An 18,611-nucleotide genomic window follows, 5' to 3' on the forward strand; every position below is an offset into this window, starting at 1 on the left:
ATGTACAGTCAGCGATTTTACATGCTGTACCATATGCTTTCATCAAAAACTAAAGGCTTGTGTCTTATTGTAGACTAAAAAAAGTTAATGGATATCTTCCACTTTCCTATTGGGTACAATTGCACAATTCTATTTATAATTTTGAGTGTTAAACTAAACTTTAGCAGACATAATCTAAGATGTGTTTTTTAAAAACAAGTAAATGTTTAACACAAACAACTGTCCCACTTTATATTTAGTGGCCTTAACTAATATGTACTTACACAGTAGTAAATAGTTTGTTACAATGTACTTATTGTGTAAATACATGTATTTACTGTGTACTTATGCTTGATTAAATACATGTATGTAATTACATCTGTAATTAACTTTTGTAATTACATTTGTAAATACACTGTTGACCATCCCTTACACCTTAACCCACCCTTAAACCTACCCATGCCACCAAACCTGTCCATAACCCAACCTCTATCCCAACTCAAAAGCACCACAAGTGTTCTCAAATACATTATAAACACAGTAAGTACATTGTATTTATTTTTTCATGTAAGTACATAGTAGTTAGGGACACTTAATATAAAGTGGGACCCAAACAATAAACAATTTAAGTAAAGCCCTCCTAATACAAATGCAAATTCACACACACACACACACACACACACACACACACACACACACGCACACACACGCGCACACACACACGCACACACACACACATGCACACACACGTTGAGAAATCAACGTTGTCAATGTGACTGTCCAGTTAAACATATATAAACTTTGTTTTATTGCAAATAATCTGTTGACCACATGCTAAGTGTCACATGCTAATGTGTATCCTTCTGCTAAGTTCTAAATGGAGGAGGAAAGCTGAACTGTCAACCTACTTAGACATAAAAACAAACTGAACAAAACAAACAAACAAACAAAAACATATTAACAATATAACTGGACTTCTACACACTGTAAATACAATAAGCAAAGACTTGCAAGAAAAAAAAAAACAAGGAACAGAAAGTGAGAGCAGAACTGTTTTCTTTGAATATCTGCTATGATCATGAGGCATCTGTTATTAGTCCTATTTGCCGCACTAAAACAGGATATGATGATCTTGACTAATGGAATGGATTGAAAAAGTAAAACCTTAAAAGTGGAAGCGCAGAGCAGCACAGTCAACTCTAGAAACAACATCAATAATCTCAATTTAACATCAGCAAACCCAAAATGTCTTATTACGGCAATATGGATATTCACGAAACACACAAAATGAAGAGAGAGGAGGAAGAGGAGATGGAAATTTATGCTAACGCAGATCCAAACAACAGTTCTGATGTTTGGACAGAAACGGACAACTCGGTTACCAGACGCAAGAAACTCCAACACACAGGTTCTGAGACTTACATTACAAACACATAAGCTTGAAATTAAATGAATAATCAGTCAAACTTTGCACCTGCAGGAAGTTATTCTGTGAGGATCAAAAACTCCAGAGCAGCTCCAGTGTGTTTGGTGATGCTGTGTCTTCTTCTGCTAACTGTAGTCATGGTGTTAAGTGTCATCATCTATACAAACAACACAAACTACACTGAAGAGAGACACCAGCTACTAACAAACATCACCAACCTCACAGAAGACAGAGACACACTGCTAACTAAGATCACCAACCTCACAGAAGACCAAAATCAGCTACATGCCAAGAACATAAGACTTACTCAAGAGAAAGATGAATTATTGTCAAATGAACAAGACCTGATTAAACAAAGAGACCATCTAAATCAAGAAAAAAATGAACTGTTAAAAATGGGTAATTATTAGTAGATGTAAATGACTTGATGTGTTCTTTGATTACATTTTCACATTTGTCAGTTTGTCTGAACATAAGTGTAACATTTGTTATGATGTGATGATGATCATGTGTATACCATTTTACTATACAGTAACATTCATTCAGCTTAGAGGGCAAAGTTGAACAAAGCTCATAATATAGTTTTTTGGTGTTCTCAATATTCTTGTGTACTGAAACAAAGTGCTAATAGCTGAACTGCTTGTGTTTACAGAATGGATTTACTACCGTTCCAATCTGTATTACTTTTTCAAGTTGAAAAAAGCTGGACTGAGAGCAGAAGATACTGTAGAAACCATGGAGCAGATCTGGTCATCATAAACAATAGAGAAGAGCAAGTAAGTGAAACTAATTTTCCAACAAGTTTATGGTAGTCTTTGGTGGAATTCAACTGATGTGTTGGTTTTGCCGATTAATCTGCACCGATGGCTAATTCCCGGAGCTATCGTTATAAAAAAAAAATAATAATAAAAATAATAATAATAATAATTGCCGATACTCTTTCTAGGCTACATCTGTTACTGGAGCAGTTGAGAGGAGTTTGTTGATTTTGTTTCATGTCAATGTACAGTAATTCATTATTTTGACTAAATGCTGCATTAGCAAAATCATCTACACAAGGCTGTAAAGACATTAATATTAGCGGTATTTTAAACAACAATATGCCAACAAAAATACATGCAAAACAGACCCAGTTGTTTAATGTTATTGGAGCTTTTTAGTCCATACATTTATATTGAACCGTTTTGGTACAGGAATTTAGGTTCTGTAAACATGTTTGTTAAAAGCAATCACAGCTACTTCATGGCTATATTAAGTAATATTGCACCTCTGCCTTAATCGTTCACCATATATACAGCTATTCAAGCAAAATCACTGAGGGTTTTAAGCGGTTTCCACATTATAATTACAAAGTCATGTCACACCCTCTACAGTGCACAACATCATTTGTCATTGTTTGGCTGTGCAGCCTGCCATTATCAATATGAAATGTAGTCAAACAAACAAACATATGGAGAAAGTGACAGTGACCTCAGCTGTACAGTTTGTGAGCACTTCCAACAGCACTGACAATTTACTTTTATATTTTGTTTATTTGACAATTATTTTATTTATTACAAAAAACACAGTTTGTTTATTTTAAACACTACTATCCTGATATTTGCTAAATTCAATATCAATCGACCTCAAATCTGTATGTAGAAAAGTCTTATCACTCCATGTTATATTAATTCTTTTTTTTTTTTTAGGATTTTGTTGATAAAATAACTGCTGGTGAGAAAGCCTGGATTGGTCTGTCTGACAGTGATGTGGAGGGCAGTTGGAAATGGGTTGATGACAGCAAACCAACCTCTTGGTGAGAAATCACTGAATTGAACTGATTATTAAAATAAAAGAAGGTTAACATTTTGGAGTGCTGACAACATTTTTACTAGCCTGTCACAAAATCCCCAAAACATAAGTTATAATGAAAGCACACAAACCATACCCAGTTGTTTTATTTATTATTGAAAACATCCCACATGTTATTAGTGCAAGTATGAACAGAAAAATAACATTCTTTTAACATAATTCTTTCTTTTTCTGTTGAACCCCCAAAAAGATATTATTTAGAATGTTGAAAATCAGTAACCAGTGACATTCACAGTAAAGTAAAAACAACTACTGTGGAAATCAATGGTTACCGGTTCCTAACATTTTTGTGTTCAACAAAAGAACTTAAACAGCTTTGCGACAAGTGAAGGATGACTAAATGATGACAAAATGTTTTTATTTTAAAATGAACTGTCCCTCTAAGCAGAGCCATTATTAAAATAGCAGTACAATTCAAAATGAAAATTACCTTATATTTTACAGTACTAACCCTTATATCATCCTTATGTCATGTCTTTCTTTACTGAAGAAAAAAAAGTCTACAGGGAAAAATTTTTTAGGATTTTTTCCATTTAGTGGACTTTGATCAGTCATCTTTTTAAATATAAATCTATATATTTAACCACAAATGCTTGTTGTGTACTATGCATGTCCTTAACTTACACACTATATGATCAATTCAGTGCAGTTTATGTCTGCCCCCCTACCCATTCATATTTTTCCCCAACTTCTGTTTTATGGAGAGAATATTTTTTTTTCAACACATTTCTAAACGTAATAGTTTTTATTTCTAATAACTGATTTATTTTTTCTTTGCCATGATGACAGTAAATAATATTCGACTAGATATTTTTCAAGACACTTCTAGACAGCTTAAAATGACATTGAAAGGCATAACGCGGTTAATTAGTTACTAGGTTAATTAACTAGGCAGGTTAGGGTAATCAGGCAAGTTATTGTATGATCATGGTTTGTTCTGTAGACTATCGAAAAAAAAATAGCTTAAAGGGGCTAATAAGTCTGACCTTAAAAAGGTTAAAAAAAAAATTAAAACTGCTTTTATTCTAGCTGAAATAAAACAACTAAGACTTTTTCCAGAATAAAAAAAATATTGTCAGACATACTGTGAAAATGTCCTTGCTGTGTTAAACATAATTTGGAAAATACTTCAACAAGAAAAAAATAAATAAAGGGGGATCTAATAATTCTGACTCAACAGTAAGTACACATTCGTGTGAAAAATTGCGCTTGCCTTGACTCGAACAGTGGCAAAAGTAGCAGAAGCAAATAAAAACAACAACTGTGAGTAAAGAAGAATGCATAATTCAATAATTTACAGTAAATTACAGAAAAAGTCATAAATAATCATCCAACCTCCATAAAATGTCCTCTTTTACAATTGCTTGCTGTTTTATCAGCAGCTTTTTTTATATGCTAAAGTGTTATAAAACAACAAATAATCGCTAATTCAAAACATTATAATGTTATGATGAGATGACGCCAAGTATTATGCTTCACGAGTTCATACTGCACGATTTTCAATCACAGGGAGACCATGCAAACTCCACACAGAAACGCCAACTGACCCAGCCGAAGCTCGAACCAGTGACCTTTTTGCTGTGAGGCGACAGCACTACCTACTGCGCCACTGTGTCGCCCGCATTTCATGCAGTATGAATTTAAACGGATTCCCTCAGATTATGTCTTCACACTGTGCGACTCTCTCTCGCATCAACGAGTACCTTTTTGACTTCAATTTCTCGCATTTGTTGGCAATTTCATAAAACCGGTTGATGATGAACTTCCGCGGTGGGAACTCGGTATTAGGTAGATATACATACATTGTTGTGATTGTGTTGTGACGTGTAAAATACTTGCATTTGTGTAAAAAATGTACATAAAAAGTAATACTTTTTAAAATAAGAAAGATTGTTTTATTAGATGACACCCTTATCCTTCGGCTGGCATCATGTAGTAGAGTCTTTAAAACTGAAACAGCAATTTAGACACTTAGCCCTTTTGATCTGTCCTTGCAGGATCTGACATCATGGAGAACCTAGTAGTGGTGGAGGACAAGTGGAAGAAGACTGTGTTCTAACTGTTACATCAGCATGGGCTGATTACCCATGCGATGCTGAATTCCAATGGATCTGTGAGAAGAGAGTTTTTAAATAACCATTTTCATATTTATTGTCACCTCTTTTTCGCTATTCCCATTTACTCTGTTGGAAAAACCTCTCGTTAAAACCATCTGATGCTGAAATCTTAATCCATGTATTAATCATGTCACATCTGGATTACTGCAATACTATTGTTTTGGTCTGCCTAAAAAAAACGAATTGCCAGGATGAAGTGTTTAAAACTCAGCAGCAAGAGTTCTCATTTCTGCTCACATTACTCCTCTACTGTACAAGCATAACTGGATACCTGTGCCATTGCATAAACCGTTGAAAATATTACTCGTATTTAAATCATTAACTGTGCTTTCACATCTTTCTGACCTACTGTACCTTTACTCTCCTGGCTCTAAGCTCAGATCATCTGAGCTTGATCTTTTGGCTGTTCCTCTTTGTCAGCTGTCCACTTTAGGTGGAAGGTTTGGTGTCAATGCTCACAAGTTATGAAATGTACTGCCTCTTACACTTAGAAATATTAGATTTGTCTACTTTTAATGTATATTTTTAATTTGTATTTTGTATAATGTAGCTTCACCGGCCATATATGTATGTTGTCCATGTGAATGTGCAATTTGTTAAGTGATCTTAAGCAATGGGCACTACAGTGTGTAAATAAAACACGAGCTGTTGGTTTTTGTGATGGAATAAATGAATATGCACTGGACTTTCAGTAATCTAGCTCAATCGATTATAGTAAACTGTCATGTCATTATAAAATCACCTTGTTTTAAGATCTGTTTTCCATAAAATCAATGATCTTCACTGCCTGATTGAAATACTTTATAAAGTGGGTCTCAGACTGGACAAGAAGCACTGCATTAAACTCCATATGTGAGTGCAGGAGTTTCAGTGCTCTCCTGTTGCTACTGACTGTGCTTTTGTCATGTTTTACAGCATCAATGCTCTAAAAGAAACATTATGATATTGAAAATATTCACATCAACCCTTCACCGGAAGTTTATCAGTGGCTTAAAAACACTTGTCGGGCATATATATAGGCTGAAAATAGAGCTGCATAGTTAACAGGTACTAAAATAGCATTACACTAAAGCACTAAAATACCGGTGATGCCATTGTTTTTGAAATGGCAGAATCATGGATGCAGGCATACAATAGTCAAGCTGTATGTTTGACAGTTAGGCCACTTGACAATGTTTATTTAAATACTTCCATCTGCAAGACATTAAAAAAAGAGCCTTTCTGAGTGCTCTCTGTTATAAATGTATGTTTACATCATATATGGTACTGATTGTTTTTAAATGTTTTCAATTCTTCTTACGTTGCAAATCTGGTGGTCGCATTGCAGAAGTTTTAACAAGTTGTCTTAAGTTTCATGGAAGAGCTCTGAAATTATAAAAGGAGAACTGATGACTGGAAGAAAGAAGGACCAGACCAACGACACTTTATGTTGTGCTTTCGTTTCTGTGTATACAGAAGTTGTCTGTGAGAGTAACTGTTTTGTGTTGATTTTACAATTAAATTGTATTTAATGCTTGGGGGTTCCAGCCTACTTCTCCTTGGTTTTATCATCAATATAATGGGTTGAAACTTCATATTTCATGGGAAGGGGGAGGCATGAAAACTTTTAACAACCACAAAAAGTGTCCCAGGCTTCCACAGTCGTCACTTCCATTTATCTTGGGATTTGAGAACTCTACAGCATACAGCAGATATTGAACATCAGTCTATCTTTGGCTTAATTTTTATTGAAACTAATTCTAAACCGGTTTCATGAAAGCTACATACAGAAAGGTTTTAGCAATGACTACACTCCTAAATGTTATGCTTATATTTAAATGTAAATACACTGTAGAGATAAGTAATAAAACATGACATTTGAAATTTTGCAATTAAAACCTTTTCTATCTTCCTTGTTTGTAAATATTATTTATTTGTACAAATGGATTAATATTTATTCGATACCTAATTCTAAATCTTATTCACACATAAAAAATTAAATTTAGACTTTCTGTGGTAAATATGTCGATAAATAACTTAATCAAAACAAAGCATCCTAATAAGAGTGAATGATTACCAGAGACTTTTGTTTTCAGATGAGCTGACTGTTGACTACTAACAATGGTGATAATGAACTTCCATCTGTTGTGTATTATGCAAAATGGCTGTCATGGCACTATAAATTAGACAACGTTCATTTTAACAGAAAAATGATGAGCATAGAGAAGAAGGCTTCATTTTGAACTGCTTTGGGTCAACGGTTGCTTCACATTCAATATAAAATTACATTTCACTTATTTCCTTTAGCTAATGTCTTTTTAAGAAGGCAAGTGTTTGGGCAAGACTGTCAGGGACAGTGTGAGACATAATAAATTATATTTTGAAGACCATTATAATAGAGAACATGGAAGAAGAAGTTTCTCTTGTATTGCGACTTGGCCTTTAACAGCCTATGCATGGCTGATATCTGAAAGCAACTGCAGGTGATACTAGTTTTCCAATAAAAGTCTTTTGTTTTGAGCTTTAAGTTCTAGATACAAAGTCAGACTAAAATGTATAAGAATCTATTTCATGCTACAATTTGCAAAATTATTTATTACACATATGCACTTAAAACACATGTGGTTATGAATAAAACCAACCCGTTAGCATTCCCACTGGTATAACACATGATTTAATCATATTTATAAAATCATTCAAAACTCAACTGGTCAACTCATTTGGGAAATATGCAACGGACACACGCAGTTCATGTCAATAGGCAATCAAGTATAAAGGTAATAGAAACCAGACACAGAGTATTCAGGACCATGTAAATGCCCTTTGAGGCCCTCACCTCTCTGCTTTATTGATTTACAACCTTTCCCAGCCCTTCAGCAACCTTTATTGATTTCCCACTTTGTAACAATTATTGGGTATTTGTCCTGTACCTGAGCACAAGAGACATTCAGGAGAGAAGTGTTCATGGATATGGGTTTTGCGACGGGAAGGAAAAAAATTAAATTGCATGCATGAAGGTAAAGTGAACACATGAAAAAACAAACTTCTCTTATTATAAATACACAACACCCAGCTACAAACACTAACACAAAGTAAAATGTTGCAAAAAGTAACACTTGCTAGATGATGAAAAAAAAAAACACAAACAAAATGACAAAATGTAAAAATTACATCTTAAATGTAAAAATCTAAATGTAAAAATCTACACCTTAGACATGTAGTAGAATCTGTTACACCTTTGTAAGTATCAAGAAATGTATTCTTTTTCTGTGGTTTTCTTCTAACATTCCTTTAGTCAATATGTGGTTGAATCAGATTGCCATTTTCTTACCCTTAGAAAAACTGACTTATGACTTGTGTCAGATATCTGAAAATTTCTGGCAAATCTGGAATCCTCTATGGGAGTTCTTGGAGAATAAATCTTAAAAGACTATTTTTATTTAATTTTGTTTATTTATTTGTTGTTAATTTTTACCCTTCACAAAAGACTTGACTCACTTGACAATTGTATAATAGATCGCCATATAATTGTATATAATGACATGAGACACCTATAACACTGTTATTCCATTGTAAATCTTTAAATAAATGTTTTTAAAAAAAATGGTACAACGCAATTCCAAAAAAGTAAAAAATCTAAATGTTCAGTTTGCATAAAAAAAAAGAAAAAAAAATTGGCCCCGGAAACTTTTAAGCTGTGTTTCATGACTTTCTCTAACACCCTCATTCCCTCACGACAACTAATAAAAATAAAAAAGCAGCAAACTATAAAATATCACAATAAAAAATGCATTCCTAAAAAGTAAATAAAATGAACAAAATAATATTTTCAGCATTTAACAAAATAATGTTCAATTTGCATTAAAAAATTGGCCCCAGAAACTTTTTAAGTTTTGATTTACAAATTTCTCTGACAATATTCTGTGCAAAAACTAATAATAATAATAAAATTAGCAAAAAAAAAAAAATTTTGACAATTAAAAGAAAAAAAAGTTACACTGCATTCCTACACAGAAAATAAAATTAACAAATTCAATCAAAATATTTTTATTATTTAATAAAACAATGTTCAATTTGCATAAAAAATACCCCAGTAACTTTCTCTAACAACATTCTCTTTGACAACTAATAAATATAAAAACAAAGACATAAAAACAATTTATATTTAAAAATACAAAATATTTAGCTTCAGAAAACTTTTATAATAATAAACAAATAAAACAAAACCAAATTGTAGATGAAATTAAATAATATTTTATCCAGAAAAGTTCAAATCGAGACAGAAAAAAAAAAAAAATTAACAATTGCCAAGCCCTGACAAGGTCACGGCAATCAGCATGCACGTTCCTCCAGCGCTCTGTGTAATCGTCTTAACCTGAAACAATTTCCGACAATAACATGCGACCATAAGCCAACACTATTAGAGATAATGAGACATTTATTCAAATGTGATTGCATGACTCTCCAACCTAATCTGGGTTAAATACAAACACACATTAAAAACCCCTGTAGCCGCTTTGTTTGAACGAGACTGTGACTATAGCGACACAATGTGTTGGGTTAATTACAGCCGTCGTCCACTATTAGCAGTGACGAGGCCACATTCCACTGGTCTGTTCCGGCAACTTTCACTCGCTGATGTCATGAATTACAATATATCACGGAGAGAAAGTTGGTTATCAAAAACAATTAAGACTCTCTCAGACTGAGTCATAATCAGCCTAATTATCTGTATTTGCATTCTGATGAAATATGTATCTATGATAACTTGCCACACTGTATTTATAAGCAGCATGCAGTTGCAAGACAGCGCGATAAAGAGACAAATGAAGCAATATCAAGAGGATAAAATGACCCCAAATGTCCAGAGCAGTTTTCCGGGGCCTCGTTGACAATTACTGACAACTAAATCACAGCCTGACAACAGGAAATCCTCTTACCAGATCATTCCGTGTAACACCTCATGATTTCAGACGGCCCGGTCACTTTGTGTCATTCAGTAACTGTCAGGTTCAGACCAAGCAGCCACCGAAATTGCCAGGGGAGAAACGGGAATGGATGGAGAGAAAAAAAAAGGGATATGCTGCTCAAAGAAGAGAAACCCGATTCCATCAGAGAGAGGAGAAATAAATGGATTCTATGTAAAGGTTGCTGAGAGTGAATCAAGAGAGAGACACACACAGACAAACAGTGTGAGGGAAACAGGAAACGCCTCTCAACTCTGTGATTTAACAGTCCAGAGAGCCATCCGCCATGGCAGACGGGAAAACAGTTGGCATTGCTTCTCATTATGGTGTCATGCTAGTGTCCCTCTCTCTTCTTTTGCCACCTGTCCAGCATACCTAATGCCACCCTGGCACTATGCCACCTCGGTTGGCTGACATCATCAAAGAGAGCGAATGTGGGGTGTCACCCCAGACTGGAGGTGAAGAGATGGGAAGTTGTCTACTGCCATATGCTTTTTCCCTTCCAAACCACGAGTCATTACGGACACTTTTTTTTTAATTATTAAGTTTAATTAACCTGTCTATGGGGTCGCTCTTATGGGCCAAAAGCTTGATCATGACAGAAGCCGAGGGTCTTTAGAAGTGCTAAGCATTTGTGAGATCACAGAAAAGCAGTCTGTAATCACATCGTCTCAACACCATGTCTGACAAAACTGTTGGACATTATCAAACCACAACAGCTTCACGTGGAGACAGTACTGTCTTCACAATGAGCAATTATAATGAGACTTGAGAATGGAAAACTGATTTAGGTTTTGTTGTTGTATAAATACTATAATTGAACTATTCTCATGCTGTCGGTACAACAATATATTACTTAGTAGTTCTGTACAGTTTAAACAGAATTCTTAATGCCTTAAATGTTTCAAGAGTTCACACTTGATGATTGATTATAAAGCTTGTTTAGCATGCTGTCCTGGGAGAGAGCCCTGAGGTCATAAGATCCTCGAGCCAAGGGCTCCCTCCTGTTGCAGGGCGAGAGAGGAGTTTTGAAAATTGAGATTTGAAAACTCCCCTGCTGTAGAAGCGAATGAACAGTTGGGTATTGCTTTTAAGAAACAACTACTTACTAGGAGCATGTCTATGGTGGCGATTTGCATAAGTCAATTACTGTAAGTTGCATGTTTTTTGATAGTGGGAGGAAACCCACGCGAGCAGGGGAAAAACATGTAAACTTTGCAAAGAAACATCAGCTTGCTTGGTATGGACTAAAACCAGTGACGTTCTTGCTGTGAGGAAACAGTGCTAACCACTGGGACACCGTGCCACCCATCTAGGAAAGGAGGAGGAGTAGGGGTGGAAGAGGGGATTCTTCAAAACGAATATGGCGGTAAAATGGAACTTAGGGTATTTATGGTGACTTACGATTCATTTGATTGGTGAATCATATATTGGCTAATGCATGACCAGCTGTGTTCAATCATAAGCACGTGATCCTCTCGAAATTAGTTTATAAATAAACTTCACTTAGGTGATTCAAACAATCTTTTCTAGCCATATCAACTTACATCAATCAAACTGACTAAAAATACTAGTTATTAAAAAAAAAAGAAAAAAAATTTTGATTAACTTAATAAAATAAGTTTAAATTAAAATAATGAACATATTTTTTTATGTGATGGCTTTTTGACATATTATTTTTTTACAGTGTATCGTAAATCAAATGCATAAATATGTAGACATCGAACAGTCATAAAAACAGAATTCAGCAAATGTTGGATTAATAAATCCTTCCAAGGCTCATTTTATAAACATACCTTTATATACATTTCTGGAGAGCATACAATTTGTTTTTGCAGTTTTTGTTTTTGCGAATCCAACAGAGGCCGCTGTGTATGCTTTTTCAGATCTCAAATTTCTCTCGGGAGTGTCATTCGTGCCTGCTCGTCTCATGTAAATCCACTAGAGACCTCTGTCGACTGAATAACTGACCCATTGATTGTGTTTTCAAAAGCACTGATTGACCTGCCCTTTCACACTCTTTAAACAGCAGTAAAACAATAGTGAAGGATCCAAGTTGCAAGTGAAACTTTACTGACCAGAGGTCAACAATAATAGCGCAAAAAGTCCCAAAATATTCAAAAAAGAAAACATAAAAATAACAAGATGTAGTCAATAGCGACGAGAATTCAGACCGTAAACCAAACAACAGATCAGGAGTCCAGAGAAGAGTCCATGTGAATCCTGACAAAACACAGAGTAAAGTAGCTAACAAGGACAAACTGACAGAGAAACAAAAGACTGCTGCCCAGATAAGCCAGGATAACAAACCAAAGCTGGATGGCTAATCAACACAGCTGAACGACAAGCAATAACCCACATGACCACAACAATACTGACATGCAACAGCAAAATGCACGTGGGAAAACAAACCTTAATCACGTGATCACACAGACAACCAGAAGTGTGCACACACCTACTGTCAGACATGACATGCTCACCCACTTTCCTAAAGCCAACCGGCACTGTTTTTGAAAGCAATCCAGAAAAAGAAGAGCCCTTGCGGCAACCTGATTTTTACCACATTACAGATTTTACCACATTCTCACCATGTCATTTATTGTTTATTTCAGTTTTTCCCCTATTTTTGTCTTACTTGCTTTCTGAAACCGTTCTTCGCCAGACTCAACACATCACAAGTCTGCCGACATATACAGTTAGCCACTGGGCAAGCTGGTAACAGCGGAATAGCCATTCATGGGTAAGCGCTCAGCAGCTAAGCAAGAAAAGGAACATTTTAAAGATGAAATGCAGCCATACGTACTTCTGGCTACATATTTCACAGTCTCCAGAAATGTATATAGAAGTACGTTTTCAAAATGAGCCTATGTTGAATAAATCAAAAGTAGTGCTAGACAAAAATAGACCAGAAAAAAAGAAGTTTTAAGTTAAAACTGATTCCAAAAAAAACATCCTCCTTAGTAAATCAAAAGTATTCGCTTTAGGCTCATGCTCTAATTAATGAGGAATTTTTATTGAATCAAAAATATACACAAAAGTGTAATTTCAGACTCAATGGTATGTATTTTTAATGAATTCTCTATAAAGAGAACAAACATTGTTTAGTCCAATACCCAACCAAATAATTACTCTACAAGCAATCTTTTTTTTCATTTCATTGAAAAACGCTACAGATTTCTTGTAAAGAAAGAAGAAGCAGGAAGCATTGTAGCTCATTGTAATGAAATGTAACCCTAGCACAGTCTTTTAATAACCTTCCAGCAATCGATATGCACATTACTACTCCTGTATAATTCAATATGTATATAACCCAATACGTTTCTGCCGCTAAAAAGGCTCCTTGGCTATATTAAGAAGGATATGAAACCATATCATACATTTCAATTCTTAAATTTCACCTCCCAACGGACTCGAGCAACCAAGCGCCCATGTAATTAGAAGCTTCTTTGTTTGAACTTTCTGCCATGACCTTTTAATAGCTCGGTAAACAAATGAACAAGCATTCCCTCCCCTCCACTATCCCCTAGCAGCGAGGCCTCGTGGGAAATGTAGTCCAAACTTGTAATACTGAAAAGGCTGTCTTCTCAGGTGTACATTTTTTTTTTCATTCTCTACAATATCCTGCAAGGCGACGGTGTCCTAAATGCAATTACTGTACACAGCAGAGCGGAGCAGAGAGGGTCCGCAGGGAACGCCGGTAAACAGGATGCAGTCAGGGGGTGCGGGAGTTCTGCTGCTACCTAATTTAATTGGCGCAGCTACTCAGCTAGCCCCAGGTGACCACTACATGGAATCTTTGTAAAGAATACGTTTAAAATCACCCTAGGCTACAATGATGCATCTTTTTTTCCTAAGATCCCTTCATGCTGACGGGGCTTTTTTATTGCTTTCCCTCCATCCCAGAGAGGTACTGTCGTCGTCATGATGAGTTTATAAAGAAGATATTAAGAGCGTAAACAGTGATGGTACCGCTGAGATGAAAAATAAAGAAGAAAAATGGTTTTAAGGGGGAGAGGGAAAGCGGGACAGAAAAAGAGGCTGTGTTGTTATTTCTCAAACAATCCACATAAAATTACTGAACCTAATTCAGCACATATAGTGTTTTCTTCACTGCTTTAGCTTCAAAATATGCACATTATTCCCTCAGACTGATAAAAGATAAAAACAAAGTTGTTTGGAATATCCTTGAGTCCTTTTAACATCTGAACAAAAGCATATAATCTTTCAGAACATGATAAATAGCAGTAACATGGCTGCAATAGTAGATTAAGATTGGACAGTCACAACATTCTTAGGCATGTTATTCCAAGATAACAACCACTGAAACTAATAACTCAGGCTAATAACACATTGGGATCTATCATACACCTGGCACAATAAAGTGCAAGACCTGTTTGGAGGAATTTGTTGCTATTTTTAGACCAGCGCAACCCTAGTTTTCACGTTTTGCATCAGATTGTTTAAATAGCAAATCCATTTGTGCCAGTTTAAGGACTCATGGGTGTTCTGGTGTGTTAAGGTGCATTGTTGGCGCGTTGCTACTTTGAGGAACTGAAATAGACCACGCCACTAACCAGCTGAAAGCAGAATTGGAGGTTGCTCGTTCTTTATCCTCAAGCTACAGATGGTCTGTTTAACTGTTTTCTCCCTAGTGAAGCATTTATTTTTTCCACTTACAAGGTTTGCTATGTAAATAACAAATTAATCATGGCATAATGCAACTGGCTCTTAAAGGGAATGGTAGATTAGACTCTAATTGGTTTAATGCACCTTATGCTCAAAACACTTTCGTAACTCATTAAGAGAATAAGTACACCCCAGTTAGACCATGCTCCAAGGCGTAGAGTGTATTTTTCTGTCATTAATATAGCAAAATTGGATGTAGATGTGCTTTAGACTTTGTGTTTAGATTGTTAAAATAGACCCCTTTAAATCATTTTGACCATCAGTGAATACATTTACACATCCATATTTATATCCGTCTTTGTTCTGGACAGTTTGGCGCCATCTTGTGACTGAATAATATTTATGTTAGTGTATCCTCCATTCAACAATTTTCATTTCTGTCAGCTTTGCATTTAACTAAAGATTTAATAAACCATTATGGCTCAGAACAATTTTTTGTCTCTACTTTTATGTTTTGTGCAGCAATTAGCCATGTAATAAGCAGGATAAAGTACATCCAGATGGTTTATCCTGCAATAAAAACCACCTGGATGTTCTTTATGCCTTACTTAATAAAAGCTTTGTATTACCAATGTTGTATCACCAATGTCTTTTGTGCAGACAGATTTTTTAGTTGCAGACATCACACACATGGAAATAACTTGCAAATAGTGATGTTTTGTTTATATGTACAACAATCAGCGTGAACAAAGTGGGTGCATATCATGTTTCAAGTCCTACATTTTCTTCCTAAAATGATGTTTTGAAATAATTATTGGTAATGGTAATGAAAGATAACACTTTGTAATATACAAAATAAATGTAGAATTATAAACAAAGAAAAAAATCTGAATCAATAAGCACTACCAAATTTATCCTCTTGAGACAATAATATCCTTTAAACCACAGTCATCAACTTATCTCCACATCAGAAGGGACAGATTCAACTAGATCCATCTAATCATCACTCAAAACTCATTCAAGCATTAGTTTGGCACACACAAATAAGTGCAGCTATTTTACAAATAACAAAATCATCTGAAAACAGGATTCAGATCCTTTAAACCATCAGCCAGTATTCTGAGAGGGCTCATTAACCGATTCTCTGATAGTGGAAGATCCGTTCATGTCTCATCTTGAGTCTGTGTTAGCCGTCACACAGTCGCGAGCATGCAGGAGCTCTCACTCATTGCTGGAACATTCCAATTACCTCAACAACAAACTCATCGCTCACATCACCAACTTCCTCTAATTTGAGGCACTGTCAGATTAGCGCTTGACTTCTTGCCTTCCCATTATATCATTCAGGAAAATATAAAAAGTTTAACGCCAGCACAGGCACACCATAGACCCAGCAAATGATGTCTAATGACGTTTCAGCTCGATTAAAAAAAAAGGATTTGAAACTGTGCTTACCTGAAACGGCGAGAATATCTGATCAACCGAGCAGCACATGGAGAGAGAGAGGGAGAGAGGGAGAAAGAGAGAGAGAAAGAAAGAGATGGCTATTAGGCCTGAGGTAATCAATCAATCTTAATTGATTATTGCCATTAGATTTAATCTCCATTAAATCTAATTAACTGGCCATTAAAGACTTCTTCAGGTGGTCAGCATTCCTGGGATAAAAACTGTCACACAACTGCAGTGGCATTACAGTAGTACATCAATTATTTCTTGACAAGAACTAAGTCTTCGTTCAACCTCAAGGAGGAAACACTTTAAAAAGGACGACTGCTAATTATTAATGAGGGAACGCATGTTTAATTTATTCCTCTAGAGCAAGCAATATTTATTTATTTCTTCAAAAGATTCTGCAGGTAAAGAGCATATTTTTTTCATGTTTATTTAATTCAAGTTTATCATATTTACTCCAAAAGAGCTTCTCTCCAAGTTTTGAGAGGAATGAGCCGGGAAATAAGTATAGTTGACCTGATGTGATTATGCAGATAGCAAATTGAATTTAATTTGCTCATTAATGGAGGTGAAGTCACTGTGTGTCTGTTTGGGTTAGGGTTAGTTTATGGTAATTAAAATTAGCTGTGTATAAATTTTGAAACCAGCTTTACAGACTCAACCGAGGTGGAAAGAGGGAGTATCAGGGGGGTTTGGAGGCATGTTTCTGGACATAATTTTAAGTATAATGTTGAAATTTCATTTTAAATTTTTGTTTTTGTCTGTAGGAAATAAATTTATAGCTTAAAAAAGCTATATCTATGAGATTTATCAGAGGTTGCATCAACTGAATATTTTCCGCCATTGACAGATTTTTTTCAGCAGTGACGGAAAAATCTGCAGGTGATCCGTCATTTTGACAGATTATGCTGAGGACGATCTATTGTAATTTGTAGCTAACTGTAATTCCTACTCCTGTCCAACTGATGGCGATCGCCCTTATTAATTTGGAGCGTTTTTAGTTTATTAGTTTGTTTTTTAGTTTAATTTATTAGTTTGTGAGCACTACAGAATGCAGAGGGGTGCACCTGCGCCCCCCGTGCAGAAGAAGCACGTGCTGCAGGATTTTTTTTTCCGGTGAAACGAGTGCCTGCATGATCGGGAAATCCCACATTTAGAGAATCCTGCAAACTTCTGATCACTTTCTTAGGAGAAATGTTTCCTAACTTCAAAACACTGGCTGAAGTGGCGCTAGTAACTCCGGTCTCCTGTGTGGTAGCAGAACGCGGCTTGAGTCTCCAGAACAAAATTGGAAAGTCAACTTTCCAAGGCAAAGACACAGAATATAATGACAGTTGTCTCTGTATCAGGCAAGCACAGGCAAGCACCCTGTTCAGGTTGAGGCGAACCAGGAGGAAGATATAAATTAAGGCAGATAGACCTATAGAACATCGTCTGAATAGTCATGTTTAAGTTGTTCTTATTTAGTCAAAATCCTTTTTTATAATATATTTTGTTGTTTATATCTGCCTGTGTTCAGGCACAAATAGTTGTGTTTTAATTCTCTCCACTGTCAGCGTAAAAAAAAAAAAAAAAAAAAAAACACATGAAATTGTTAAGCAATCAATTAGATGAAGTTTTTGTTCATTTGTAAAATAAATAAATGAATAATTTAGCCTATACGCTCGTCGTGCAAGTTCATGATTAAAATATGAATGAAAAAAGCGATTAGAAAATATGCTAATTACATTTGCAAACATTGCAGTTACCTCCTTTAACCAGTATATCTATGTCTGACATTTTATGCAATATATGTTTAATTTAGCTGAGTTTCCTGTACTTTAAACACTTTAAAAACCTTTACCAAAGTATATTTTTTCCATATATTATAACTTAGACAGATTTTCACTCAGTATATGTTTCAACATTAAGAATATTTTATTACCTAATTTGTATTACTTGTTACATCAATTAAAGTGTCATTTAAGCCACTTTATTACATTACGTTATTTAATTGTGAAAGAGGTACAGTAAAACAGGTTAACATTAAAACAAAAATAAGATTAAAAAAACTGAAGGCAAAAATAATAATAATAATAATAATTTTCCTTTTTAATTAAATTAATAAATGCTAAATATGCTCTGCGAGAAGTCTGTCGTATGATTTTTTTCTTCACACTCATTCATTTGGTCAGTAAAGGTTGGCTTAAACCATAACTAGACAAGCTTGCGTTA

The 18,611-nt window shown here is 35.1% G+C and overlaps 2 protein-coding genes across 22 annotated transcripts in view; one reads left to right on the forward strand and one right to left on the reverse strand.

Annotated features, from left to right (window-relative positions):
• Positions 1–18,611, reverse strand: part of cadm2a (cell adhesion molecule 2a) — a 755,249-nt gene that overhangs the window by 406,963 nt on the left and 329,675 nt on the right. For 3 of the 21 annotated variants that reach the window (XM_087269779.1, XM_087269776.1, NM_200664.1), the window contains 1 exon segment: positions 16,401–16,418. The exons of 14 other annotated variants lie outside the window; for them this stretch is intronic. In XM_087269779.1, coding sequence (XP_087125905.1) covers positions 16,401–16,418 — 18 coding nt within the window. 21 annotated transcript variants of the gene reach the window in all.
• Positions 214–6,058, forward strand: LOC101884413 (C-type lectin domain family 4 member M). Its single transcript, XM_087270675.1, is given in 6 exon segments — positions 214–1,387; positions 1,460–1,804; positions 2,058–2,090; positions 2,093–2,181; positions 3,094–3,200; positions 5,254–6,058. Coding segments are annotated over 6 exon segments (744 nt in total). The 5' UTR covers positions 214–1,224; the 3' UTR covers positions 5,261–6,058.

The sequence above is a fragment of the Danio rerio genome, chromosome 10 (assembly GCF_052040795.2).
Source record: "Danio rerio strain M-AB ecotype USA chromosome 10, GRCz13ab, whole genome shotgun sequence".
NCBI lineage: Eukaryota > Metazoa > Chordata > Actinopteri > Cypriniformes > Danionidae > Danio > Danio rerio.